The sequence below is a fragment of the Phallusia mammillata genome, chromosome 7 (assembly GCF_965637545.1).
Source record: "Phallusia mammillata chromosome 7, kaPhaMamm4.hap1.1, whole genome shotgun sequence".
In the NCBI taxonomy this organism is placed as follows: Eukaryota; Metazoa; Chordata; class Ascidiacea; order Phlebobranchia; family Ascidiidae; genus Phallusia; species Phallusia mammillata.
Genome location: NC_137258.1, coordinates 6,740,232 through 6,753,018, shown reverse-complemented (window position 1 = coordinate 6,753,018; position 12,787 = coordinate 6,740,232). Strand labels below are relative to the sequence as shown.

At 41.7% G+C, this 12,787-nt stretch overlaps 3 protein-coding genes across 9 annotated transcripts; all 3 read left to right on the top strand.

Moving 5' to 3' along the window:
* The first annotated feature begins 1,294 nt into the window (after window positions 1-1,294).
* LOC145237216 (pancreatic secretory granule membrane major glycoprotein GP2-like) lies at window positions 1,295-10,226 on the top strand. Its single transcript, XM_080099997.1, has 10 exons — window positions 1,295-1,448; window positions 1,513-1,573; window positions 1,727-1,871; window positions 1,943-2,082; window positions 2,405-2,517; window positions 2,646-2,784; window positions 9,158-9,262; window positions 9,330-9,396; window positions 9,491-9,674; window positions 9,740-10,226. Exons 1-10 carry the CDS (start codon window positions 1,409-1,411, stop codon window positions 9,913-9,915), a joined length of 1,170 nt encoding a protein of 389 aa, XP_079956123.1. The 5' UTR covers window positions 1,295-1,408; the 3' UTR covers window positions 9,916-10,226.
* LOC145237214 (uncharacterized) lies at window positions 2,824-9,018 on the top strand. Of its 7 annotated transcripts, none has more exons than XR_013861966.1 (3): window positions 2,824-3,402; window positions 3,768-8,518; window positions 8,808-9,018. XR_013861966.1 is itself a non-coding variant. In XM_080099993.1 (3 exons), the coding sequence occupies exon 3, from the start codon at window positions 3,778-3,780 to the stop codon at window positions 8,203-8,205; it is 4,428 nt and encodes a 1,475-aa protein (XP_079956119.1). In that variant the 5' UTR covers window positions 2,824-3,044; window positions 3,334-3,402; window positions 3,768-3,777; the 3' UTR covers window positions 8,206-9,018. The 7 variants fall into 7 exon arrangements, 3 of the variants coding, with proteins under 3 accessions (XP_079956119.1, XP_079956118.1, XP_079956117.1); XR_013861965.1 differs by having other exon boundaries at window positions 8,684-9,018; XR_013861964.1 differs by having other exon boundaries at window positions 3,768-8,745.
* Window positions 10,227-11,456: 1,230 nt separating the features above from the next.
* On the top strand, window positions 11,457-12,775 carry LOC145237217 (ubiquitin-like protein ATG12). Its single transcript, XM_080099998.1, has one exon. It carries the CDS (start codon window positions 11,938-11,940, stop codon window positions 12,232-12,234), a length of 297 nt encoding a protein of 98 aa, XP_079956124.1. The 5' UTR covers window positions 11,457-11,937; the 3' UTR covers window positions 12,235-12,775.
* Window positions 12,776-12,787: the final 12 nt, after the last annotated feature.

Sequence of the window (12,787 nt, the reverse complement as noted above, 5' to 3'; positions counted from 1 at the left end):
GGACGAACTTTACGGCTAAGTACGTTGTCAGTTGACACTAGTACTTAAACACTAAAAATGTGCAAGGTGCTAATCTGTAGTAATATGACCTGTAGATACTTAATATTATGCGTAAATTAATATATATGTGCTGTTGCAACCCAATTTTTTAAAACCAGAACGGCAGTGTCTTTATGAAATATTTATTTTTTGCTGCAAAGCTTGAAAAGTCAGTAACGTTAGACCATTATGCAATAAGTACGACGATCAGTTATCAAAAGGTTTTCCAAACTAGTGTAATCGACGACCTAAATCAAATGGCGGCCCTCTTTTGATTCGCCATACCCAGAGGCTTAGAAGCATTTATTTACCACAACAAAATTCACAAATTTTATTGGCTCTATGCTTTTAAAATTCACCAACATATGGCGAATTTACCAGTCTCAAAAGCGTGAGAGTGGTTTGGTTACTATAATAAGTTGATGTACCACATCGTAAATGTTAATTACGTAAGGAAGTCCACACAAAAAAGTCATTACCTCCACCATACTGCTGGTAAATGCCACAAATGACGACAGCATCACTTGCATGCCCCCAGGCACTACACTAATGTGATCTTGTGTGTTTGTTTAAAAACTTGACCCTTTATTCGTCGAGGTATTACGGGCGTTGCTAAGGTCCTAAATAGCTTACCTCGGATTTGTTCTATAATTATTTTTGTTTTAAAACTGTCACGCAGTGAAAGAATAGTTACCGAAAAAGGTTATTGAGTGAAAACTGATTTTTAAAAACTGTTTTTTAAGCTAGCTGTGATTAGACTTTATTTGGTAATACATTTTGTTTTGCTTTTGTTTTTTACCGTTACCAGGTCATAACATTAACGTTATTTTTGATGTAAAAGTGAGCGACGAGCTTCAATCGGTGTTCAAAGGTTAATGGCAAAGATTGGGATAACTTGGCTTAGGGCATCAAGCGTTTTAGTCAACAAAGCAATGGCGCCGTAGGAGGCTAAAGAAATTTATTAAGGGTTGAAACTTGAAAATCTGTTTGAGTTTGTCGTATTATTTCTTACTAGTGAGAGACTGCAGTTTCCATCTAGAAACCTCAAAAATATAAACCAGCAGTGCATTTCGAGATAAATTTACGTCGTTGTGGTTTTGTGAAGATGCGATAAAAATTGCCAAAGCCTGTCTAGCAGGTTTTCGTCGCTTTTTTCATGTGTAAATAGGCTAAGCGGACTTTGCTGATAATGCCTAAACTGCAGTTATAAGCATCACTGTAATTTAGTGCATTGTTGCCTTTAAAGTTAAACTAACCAATGAAAAACACTTGCAGGTGTACAGGTGCAAAGTTACAGAAATAGATATGATTTAACTTAAATTGATCATTTGTGGCATGTAACTAAAGGTCTGCGAACATCCAAACCGCCATGATGTTTTGGTGCGTTGTCTTTTGCTTTGTACCAGCAGGTAAGTTTTAATAAGCTAGGCTACTCTCTGTTTAAAAATAACATAATTTATTTTTATATTTCAGTTTGGGCCGACCCAAAACTACACTGCAACCCAGGTAGCATTCATGTGACAATAAGCGACAGGTGAGTAAAATTGAGCTTTGAAGTTTTTTTCAGCTGGATAACTAATCAACAAATGAAATAATTTACTATGGATGTTGCTGGTGTTGTTTTGATAGCCCTCGGTTGAGTTAAGTTGAATGAAAACTGAAATAAACCGAAATATCTTAAATTCAGTTTTTTCACACGAAACAACATTGACATAACCGACGCAAGACAGTTGCACTTTTACCAACACTCAGAATGTTTTGCCGAAAGAATCGACAGCGGCTACGTCATAACCACATACTCGCCGTTTACAGATTGTGGAACACGGGTCGATGTGAGTGTTACCTTATGACTAAAAGTGTTTTAGAACAATAGGATTGTTTACACAAATGACCTGTGTTGCAGCATAAAGGAGGAGAATATACTTTCCGCAATGAAATCGTTTTTTCGACGCCTCGTTCGTACAAAGCCATCATGAGCTTGGAGTGTCAGTACGATGACAAATATGTTGTTAGCTCACCATTAGCAATTACACCACAAATCAGGTAAGTTGTTGTTATCCGAAAACGTTTCTTATTCAGACCAGAAACTACACAGGCTATTCTAATAGTTGAGGTTTCAAATGGAAGCGCCAAGTGACGATAATTTCACATCCATAGTTCAGAGTTCAGTAGACTTCGATAAATCCAGGCCCATTTATGCCAAAAAAATTGTCCGGGTTATGCGAAGGTCCGGTTTATCCGATGTAGATTAATTCACGCCTTGCCACCTTACAAATTTTTGAATCAGGTTAAACCAAGGTTTACTGCATTTAACACACTAAACTTATCACGTACAATTGTCTACAAAATTACCAATTGTGTTTAGAACCCTAAATTTTGCCACAGCCCGTGGTACATTGAGTGTTGCGATGAATTTATATCAGCGAAGTGATTTCCACCCCAAGAGCAAATTTGGCCCACGACCGTCGGTTGTAGTAGGTAAGATAGATCTACTTCGGAACATTGGGAGACATATATCCTTCGATAAACTAAAATACTTTGCCATGTCTTAATATACCATTACTTTTTTTACTGCTACACAACAAATAAAATGCCTTTCTTTTCAGGTGTTCCTGTATACGTATCTGTAGACATGAACAATATCTTTGGCGACAATAGCATAGTGACGTCACTTGATAGCTGTTACGCCACTACCAGTCAAAAGTATGAGGTAATGAAAAACTACCACTTTCTGATCACCGGAAGGTATAATCACATTTACTATTTTCGAGCGAAACTTTGTGTTACATCTTATTTGCCAGTAATTGCAGATTTCTATTGATTCCCGCATTTCCTCAGTACAACTTGTGTTGTAATCTATGGCGTTGTGTGACGTAATAATCGGCTGCCAGTTTTGTGTGATAACGCAACGTGGTTCAGTTCTTTTTGTTGCTGACTTCCGTGGAGCACGGTGCTGCGTCGGTTGAATTAGAAAAGGCTATTTATTGTCGTGTTGACGATTATTGGTGAGTCACTTTGTACATATGTGTTTAATGACTCCAAAATGTGAATTATTGTAATGAATGTGAACTTAACCGCAATGACCTAATATGTCATTCGCTTTGTAATAGTTGTACTGTACGTGTAATTGGGTTTAGACAAGATGCTTAAGTTGCATTTTGTTTACGCAGTATTTCTGTTTTATCTTCACGTGAAGCGTGACTTATTCTGTACTGTCGCCAAACATAGCTTGGTAAGAACTGTGTGTGACGTCATAAAGGCGCAGTGTGGTGACATATGTTATTGTATGTTTAGGTGTGTACCAGTAATTGATGCGAGTTGAATACCCGTGCTATTTACTCTCTCCGGTTACCACAACAGTTGGTAAGATTTGTGCTATATTTCTGCATTTAAAGCGCAGTGTGTTAATGTCATGCTTTATGCAGAAACCGTTTCCTATACGTTTCCTATTCGTTTTCATCGTCCTACATTCAAAGAATTCGCCTAATAAGATCAGCAAAACATCTATCTGTGTGGACTGGTTGTTGGAGGCTATTAGGAATCGCGTTTCAATTCTCTCCTCGTGTGACGTTCCGCGCTATAACCGGGGCGCGTTCACGGGACGTTACATGAAAGTTTCAACTGGGTGTTGAACACAATCTGCAGTTGAAATCAAGTTTCAACTGCTTTTTGAAATAAGCTTCAACTGTGTGTTGAAGACAAGTTTAACCGTTTGTTAAATATTTAAGCGGTTCAAAGATGAGTCAATCAAACGTCACGACTCCTGATGCGGTCGCTGATTGTCGTCGACGTCTCAGTGAACAGTACCTAGTCGCCGAGTACCTGATGAAGGACCACCACAACAAGCAGATGCTCGAGACGGTATTGGTTGCGCTTGAACATCTTTTTGTCGATGCTGTTGCTGCCTACGAGGCGCATCCTGATCTTGCCGAAGAACTAGCAAGCGTGAGAAAAAACAAGACCGAATTCGATGACCGTGTTTCTCACTGGGTTCGTGACGTAAATTCTTTATCTAGCAATGTTTTACCTATTAACATAGCTAGTCCGAGTGGAAGCGGTGATAAGAGTCCAAAGGACAACGACTCGTTCTGCGGACGAAGTAGGCGCTCGAGTTCTTCGACTAACAGTAGAACTAGAGTTAAAGTAACGACACAGCTCGCGCGTCTTGCTATTCAACAGACTGCGCAGAAGCAGGAGCTGGTCAGGCAAACGGAAATACTACGCGCAGAAGAAGACAGACGACGGGCCGAAGAAGAAATCCGTCGTGCTGAAGAAGAACGGCGCCAAAGAGATAAAATAGAAATGTTGGAACTGCAGCATCAGCTACAAGCCGCAGAGATTGAAGAGAAGGTTTGGGACGAGATGTCAGGAAACACGGAGTACGTGACGGTGAAGGAAGGTTCTGGTGAATCGACCACGCCTCCCCTGGAGGAGCCGCTCGGGGATCAACGTCGCGTGTTGTTCACGTCACCGCCTGTCACGTCGCAGAGAAGCCCTCCTGACCAGCGGTATGTGGTTGACTATGTTGCTCCGTCAGATCCCCTGTCCCAATATGCGCCTAAATTTAAATCTTCGGTTGATGAGAAAGGTTCTTTCACCGCAACAAACCCAATTGTAAATAATTCTTGTATATATGGTTCAGTCAAGCCAATTGGCGTACATGACAATGAGATTGCATCGCTTGTGAAGCACATAAACAGACCAAAGCCTAAAGTTCTCGTTTTTGACGGCAATCCAATGGACTATTGGAAGTTTGTCCGCAATTTTGATTCTCGTATCGACGACAAGGTCGATGACGACGGTGCCAAATTGTCATATTTGGCGCAGCATTGTGATGGCAAAGCCCGTAAATTGATTGAACACTGCTTTAGACTAAAGGTAAACGGGTACCAACAAGCGAGACAGTTACTGTACGACCACTTTGGCAAGTCACACATAATCGCTCATGCATGTGTGAGGTGTGTTGTCAACGGTCCAGAATTGCGACCGAACGATGCTGCTGGTTTAAGCGAGTTTGCGCAGTCGCTGCGCGATTGTTTACTTACACTTTCAGACATTGACGAGCATTCCGAGATGAATAATTACCCTACGTTGATTGCTGTTGTGAATCGTCTACCGTTTAAGATGCAGGAGGCTTGGAAACGGCGTGTTGAGAAAATCCTCAGAGATACTGGCCGTGAACCTTTGTTTGAGCATCTTGTCGACTTTGTGGAAACTGAGGATCGGATTGCAAATTCGTTGTTCAGCCGCATGCTCGATGAGCATCGCAACGAAGCTAAGAAGGCGAAAGGTAAAAGTAGTCATGTAAAGGCTTCCAGTCATGTCGTTGTAAGCGAACAAGAATCTAGGCCGAAGGTTCGTGCCGGACCTTCCCATTTTCCCACTACCCCGTTGTGCCAGTGCTGTTCGGGAAACCACGTGCTTGCTAAGTGCGAGGAATTTAAATCCCTTCCTTACCGCGATCGTCTGCGCGTCACCCGGCGCCGTAGACTCTGTGATAATTGTTTCAGATTTGGGCACTTTGCCACTAAGTGCAACAGCCCCAAAGCGTGTACCGTGAGGGACTGCAATGAAGCCCATCACACCTTGTTGCATCCGCCAGAGAAGAGAGAGGACGAGTCTCCTGTCAAAGGACCTGCGCTGGAACGGACAGTTTGTTCGGTTGTGTCGGCGATTGGAAAGGACTGTCATGCTTCCTCTGGTAGACAGAGCGTCAACTTGATGATGGTTGCGGTCAAAGTCCGTGCTAACGGTAGGGCTGTTAATACATACGCTCTTTTAGATACTGGCTCGGGCATTACCTTGTGCGACAAGAAACTGGCAGATAAGCTTGGGCTGCAAGGTGAACCTAGCAACGTGACGCTTAAAACGATCAACGGGGACAGTCGCAGGCGCAAGGGCAAAAGAGTAAATTTATCTGTTGCTTCGCTCGATGGCTCCACAACTGTGGAACTTCCCGAGGTGTTCGCTGTTGATTGTCTGCCTATTGCCGCCAACAAGTTTCCGAGAAACGCGGAATTGGATGCGCTGCCACATATCAGAGACCTGTCATTCCCACAGGTAGATTGCAGTGAAGCTTTGTTGCTCATCGGGCTGGACGTTCCAGAGGCCTTTCTCGTGCAAGAGGTACGAAAGGGAAAACCGAAGCAACCTGTTGCATTTAGAGTTCCACTTGGATGGGCATTGGCAGGACCTGTCTCTAGCAAGTCAACCGATTTGTTTTCCGTCAACTTTACTCAAGTTGCCGATGATTCGCTGCAAGGGAAGTTAGAGCGAATGTGGAAGACCGACTTTCAAGACACCAACCCCGACGCGATGCCTATGTCGCGTGAAGACAGGTTCGTCTTGGATAAAATGAAAACCAGTGTGCAATTCAAGCAAGGTCATTATGAGTTGCCGTTGCCATGGCGCCCGAACGCACAACCGCTTCGGTGCAACCGGGACATGGCGCTAAATCGTTTGGGTTCTTTGGAACGTCGCATGAGACGCGACGCCGTGCTACGCGATGCGTATACAAAGACGGTACAGGGTTACATAGCTAAGGGCTATGCCGAAGAAGTTCCAGATGAGAAACAGTCTGCAGAGGTAGTATGGTACCTGCCGCATCACCCTGTTACAAATCCACACAAGCCCGGGAAAGTACGGGTAGTTTTTGACTGTGCTGCCAAATACCGCGACCAGTCGTTGAATGATGCTTTACTCCAGGGTCCGGATCTGACCAATTCCTTAGTAGGAGTTCTTTCAAGATTTCGGATGGAAAAGGTAGCTCTTGTCGCCGACGTCGAGGCCATGTTTCATCAGATACGTGTGAAGCCGACAGACTGCGATGCGCTTCGGTTCTTGTGGTGGCCTGATGGCGATGTGTCGAAGAAGCCCACCGCGCACAGGATGCTCGTTCATTTGTTTGGAGCAACTTCTTCCCCTTCCTGCGCGAGTTTTTGTCTTAAACAAGCCGCTAATGATCTGCAAAGCGAATTTCCAAAGGAAGTCGTCGAGACGGTAGAAAAGAATTTCTACGTTGACGACTGTTTAAAATCCGTGTCGACTGAAGCAGAAGCAGTTCAGTTGGTCAAAGGTATTTGTGCACTTCTCAAGAAGAAGGGATTTCGGCTAACCAAGTGGCTTAGCAACAGCGAGCGAGTTCTCGCGTCTATTGATGAAGAGGAACGGGCTAAATCGGTGAAGGAGCTGGACGTGGATGGTTCCTCGTGCGAGAGGGTACTTGGCGTTCGGTGGAACGTTTCTTCGGACGAGTTCGGTTTCAATGTCGATGTAAAGCAGCTTACAGCCTACACCAGAAGGTCAATCCTGTCGGTGGTAAGTTCCTTATACGACCCTCTTGGCTTTGCAGCGCCTGTGATCGTGGTGGCAAAGACGATGCAAAGAGATCTCTGCAGAAAGCAGCTGGGATGGGATGACGTTCTTACCGATGAAGACTCCGAATCGTGGGCAAAATGGTTGCAGCAACTACCGCGGTTAGGAGACGTCGTTCTGCCAAGATTCGTGAAGCCCCACGATTTTGGTAAGGTGCGAAAAACGGAATTGCACCATTTTGCAGATGCGTCATCTACAGCTTACGGTGCGGTGACCTATCTGAGGCTGGTAGACGAGCGAGGATGCATTCACTGCTCGTTTGTAATAGGCAAGGCACGCGTTGCCCCCCTGAAGACATTGTCCGATGAGAAATTGATGACGCTGATGGTGGAGGTCGAGGCCATCCTGAACTCTCGTCCCTTGGTTCCGGTGACGTTCGATTCGAAGGATGAGGAGCCCCTTACACCAAATCACCTACTGCTGCAACGTGCAGCGCCGAATATGTCCCCTGGACTGTTTACGGGGAAGGACTGTTACCATCGTAACCGTTGGCGCCAAGTACAATACTTGGCCGACCAATTTTGGCGACGATGGTCGCGCGAGTACCTGCCGACGCTAATGCCCAGATCGAAGTGGGCAAATGGACATTCTAATTTCACGGTCGGCGACATTGTGCTTGTAGCGGATGATAATCAGCCTAGGAGCAAATGGCTTCTGGGTCGCGTGACCGATGTGCTTCCTGATCGGAAGGGAGTAGTGCGTCAGGTGATCGTCAAGACTCACACTGGAGCACTCAGACGCCCAATTGCAAAATTGTGCTTGCTATGCCGCGACGACGCGATGCGTGATTAGTTGTGTGTTTATTGTGTTCGCAATTACTGCCGATGTTTGTGTGTTGTGTTGTAAATGTACTCCTTGGATTCGTACATTGTGGGGGGGTATGTTACATCTTATTTGCCAGTAATTGCAGATTTCTATTGATTCCCGCATTTCCTCAGTACAACTTGTGTTGTAATCTATGGCGTTGTGTGACGTAATAATCGGCTGCCAGTTTTGTGTGATAACGCAACGTGGTTCAGTTCTTTTTGTTGCTGACTTCCGTGGAGCACGGTGCTGCGTCGGTTGAATTAGAAAAGGCTATTTATTGTCGTGTTGACGATTATTGGTGAGTCACTTTGTACATATGTGTTTAATGACTCCAAAATGTGAATTATTGTAATGAATGTGAACTTAACCGCAATGACCTAATATGTCATTCGCTTTGTAATAGTTGTACTGTACGTGTAATTGGGTTTAGACAAGATGCTTAAGTTGCATTTTGTTTACGCAGTATTTCTGTTTTATCTTCACGTGAAGCGTGACTTATTCTGTACTGTCGCCAAACATAGCTTGGTAAGAACTGTGTGTGACGTCATAAAGGCGCAGTGTGGTGACATATGTTATTGTATGTTTAGGTGTGTACCAGTAATTGATGCGAGTTGAATACCCGTGCTATTTACTCTCTCCGGTTACCACAACAGTTGGTAAGATTTGTGCTATATTTCTGCATTTAAAGCGCAGTGTGTTAATGTCATGCTTTATGCAGAAACCGTTTCCTATACGTTTCCTATTCGTTTTCATCGTCCTACATTCAAAGAATTCGCCTAATAAGATCAGCAAAACATCTATCTGTGTGGACTGGTTGTTGGAGGCTATTAGGAATCGCGTTTCAATTCTCTCCTCGTGTGACGTTCCGCGCTATAACCGGGGCGCGTTCACGGGACGTTACACTTTGTTTAAAAAAAAAAAATATGGTATCCCACAGGTGTGCGAGTCCAAGAGACAAAACCGTACGAATCTTTTCGAATGGAGAAAACGACAAAGCAAGGTTTGCCTTTCAAATGTTCCGGTGGAAAAACAGCCAGGACGAGTAAGTTTATCGCACCATGCGGTCACCAACACACTTGTATAATTTTGCTTCATTTTTGTTGTTGTAGGTATATCTATCTACATTGTGAGGTGTATGTGTGCAACAAGACGTCCGAAATTTGTTCCGGGTCAGGGGTAAGAAACAAAAACGACATTAATTCGAAGACTAAACGTCTAATATAGAGTAGCGTTATGTTACAGACTAATTTAAGTTACCGTTCTTTTGCAGCCACTTTGCAACAATGATATTAGTTCCGGGTTTGCTAGAGCAAAACGAAACACTGATACCAAAAGCCAGGGATCCGATGGTCCCTCCGGGTTTTTGACTTTTGGCCCTATCGCACTGGCAACCGTCAAGGGAAAGGGACAGCCAAGTTTTCATACTGACTTGCATGTTATCGAACAAGACCAAGGTAAATTTCGCAGTTTAATGTTAAAATTATGGACACATAGGCCTACATTGTTTTTCACTTTTTAGAACTTTTAACAAACTGCATATTTGGATCTGTCTTCGGAATTCTTTTGCTCATAAGCATCGCCCTTGTGATAGCCACCGTTGTGAAGAGACGCCGTTACCACAGGAAGCAAATGTTAAAAAGAGACTCCTTATCTGTCAGTTCCACCGAAAAGTCCATCAGTTTACCAAGTTCTTAATAGTTTCCACAGCAACTGAGAAAAAAAGAACAAAAAAACTTGCACATGTTTGTTCGCAAATAGCCTGACCTGGCTGGGCCTACTCTGAATATTGGCCCAAATAAAAAAAGTGTTTTAACCCGGTTGGATACTTAATTGTAGGCCTATTTTATAGCCTCTGCAAATCGCCCCCCTTGTCAAACAAACATTTTGTTTTCAAAATATATGTTTTGCTCGATTTTTGTTGTTCCTTTTTCCTTGTATTGTATAACCCAGAGGAGCACAACTTGCTGTCGTGCGGCCGCCTTTCACAAGTAAAATATATGTACTCACGGCCGTATAATCATTACAACTTTTTGTTACAGAGGTTAGGCCTAGTCTGAAAGTATTTTGCAGATTTGTACGAGACTATACTAGAATAGACTCTCCATGCGTCAACAAGGCGAAATAAACCAGCGACACATCGTGACAATATGTAGGGCAACGTTATAAAGTATATGAAGAGTTAAGAATGATAATTTGGTTAAATCACTCGAGCAGTAAAGTCAGATACCAACTTGGGCGTGTGCACCCCTGCAATATAACTGAACACCACGCGGATTAAAAGTGTCTTTTAAATTTATGTAGCCATATTGCCCATTGTGACGTCATAAATTTATCAATTCGGTGTTACAAAGTTTTGGAATCATTTAAAAACCAGATGGTAAAAATGCTTGACAGCAACGAATGTTACGTCACTATACTCACAGTTGTTGAACCGAATCGGTGTGACAATATTATGGGAGTAAAGTTTGTTTGGGGCTTCAGTTGGGTAACACTAAAAGCAGAAAAACAGAAAAGCGGGAAAAGCAGGAAATCAGCACTAAAAGCAGAAAAGAAAGGAAAAGCAGAAAAAGGGGAACTTTGTGTTTTCTAAAAGAGGGAAAAAATAATTCCAGAAAAACAGGAAAACAGTGAAAAAACAGGAAAACAGTTTCTTGTTTTATTACGAAAAGCATAAAAACGGGAAATATTTCTTTATTTGTTTTTTTGCTGTTCTAGCTCGTAAAAACCATTCAAAAGTGCTCTAATAGCGTTCTACATTGATTGTGTCAAAATATAGAAAAGACGGGAAATAAACAAATAAAAAAACACTTCTTGTTTTTTCAGTATTCGACACAATCGATGTGGAACGCTAATAGGTCACATTCAAATGATTTTTACAAGTTAGAAAGGGGCTCCCGGCTCCTCCAAAATACGCAATCCACGTAATCTATAAAATGTTGACGGAGGGGTCTGGGTAAAGGTTTCTCATAAAAATAAGGTTTAAAAAACAAATAAAGAAACATTTCCTGTTTTTCTGCTTTTCGTATTTCAAAATCTTATGAAACAAGAAATTTCACTCTTTTCCTGTTTTTCTGGAATTATTTTTTCCCTCTTTTAGAAAACACAAATTTCCCTTTTTTCTGCTTTTCCTTTCTTTTCTGCTTTTAGTGTTGATTTCCTGCTTTTTCCGCTTTTCCGTTTTTCTGCTTTTAGTGTGACCCGCTTCAGTTCAATGATGTTGTTTTGCAAACTACTTGGGTAAGCTGTTGGAATTTGGAACTGTTTAGTGTTGAAATAAATATAATTGTTCAGATTAGTAAAAGTAAAACGTGTGTTTCAAGTGTAAAATAACATGCATTTTCCGAAAAGATCTTATTTATAAATACCCATGGTAACTTAGAAGTATCCAAGTTTCATGATAACTTTTATCAGTATTAACTATTGACAATTTAACACTAAGTATTTTTAAGCATCTTTCTTGGATAAACATGCCATCATTGACGTTGACAACAACATAGAGTTATAAAGTGGAAGTGGAGTAGATACCAGAAAGAGAGTTTATTTTTTTATTTTTAACCATCTTAGTTTAGTTACATGCACCTGACTAACTACTTTGCACACAAAATAGTTTTCAGTATTATAAGGTTGTGCATTTTATGTGGTATAGATTGTATACTTGTAATAACAACATCTTTTTATGTTTGTGTCTGTAAAGCAGAATATAAATAATGAAACAGTATGGCTACAACAAGTGAGGAAAACAAGCCAAAAAAGGTTGAGGTGCTGCTTAGACCTACAGGTGATGCACCAATTCTCAAGCGCAAAAAATGGCAAGTTGACCCTTCACAATCAGTGCAATGGGTAATTGAATTTCTGAGAAAATTACTCAAATGTGAACCATCCGAGTCTCTATTTTTGTACGTCAATCAAGCATTTGCCCCATCCCCTGACAGAGAGATTGGATCTTTATATGAATGCTTTGGAGTTGATGGAAAGTTGGTTTTGCATTATGCAAGGACTCAGGCATGGGGATGACATATTAAGACATACTGGTTTACTAAAGAATAATGTTGTTGTGGGTTTGCCTGTTGGCAATATTTGTTTCGAAGCAGGAAAGACTTATCAACAAGTGCAATTTGAATCTATGCAAAAACGAATTCTGAATGAAAGTTTTAAGCATAACTCAACAATAAAAACAGATTGAAATTTTCAAACTATTCATCTTTTTCAATCACTACATCCACCTGCACCACTTGTCAATAGAAGTTGAAGCAGTGTTTCATGAGTTCATACATTTCTGGATACATTGGTGTATTTGTTAGATGTGATGTAATTGTTCTACTGTAATTTATTACTATTAAACATGTCTGTGCTGTGAAAGTCAATCTTCTGTGACTTTTAACTGTGTATATATCAGTGTTTCATACCGGAACGGAACGAACCCAAATAACGTTATTCGTTCTGAGCAAATTAGTTATTTCGTTATTTCGTTCTGGACCGATATTTTCATTTCGTTCCGGTGTGACCGAAATAAAATTATAACGGTATTTTTCGGTATTTCGGTCTGAAAACAAGAACATTTCTTTGT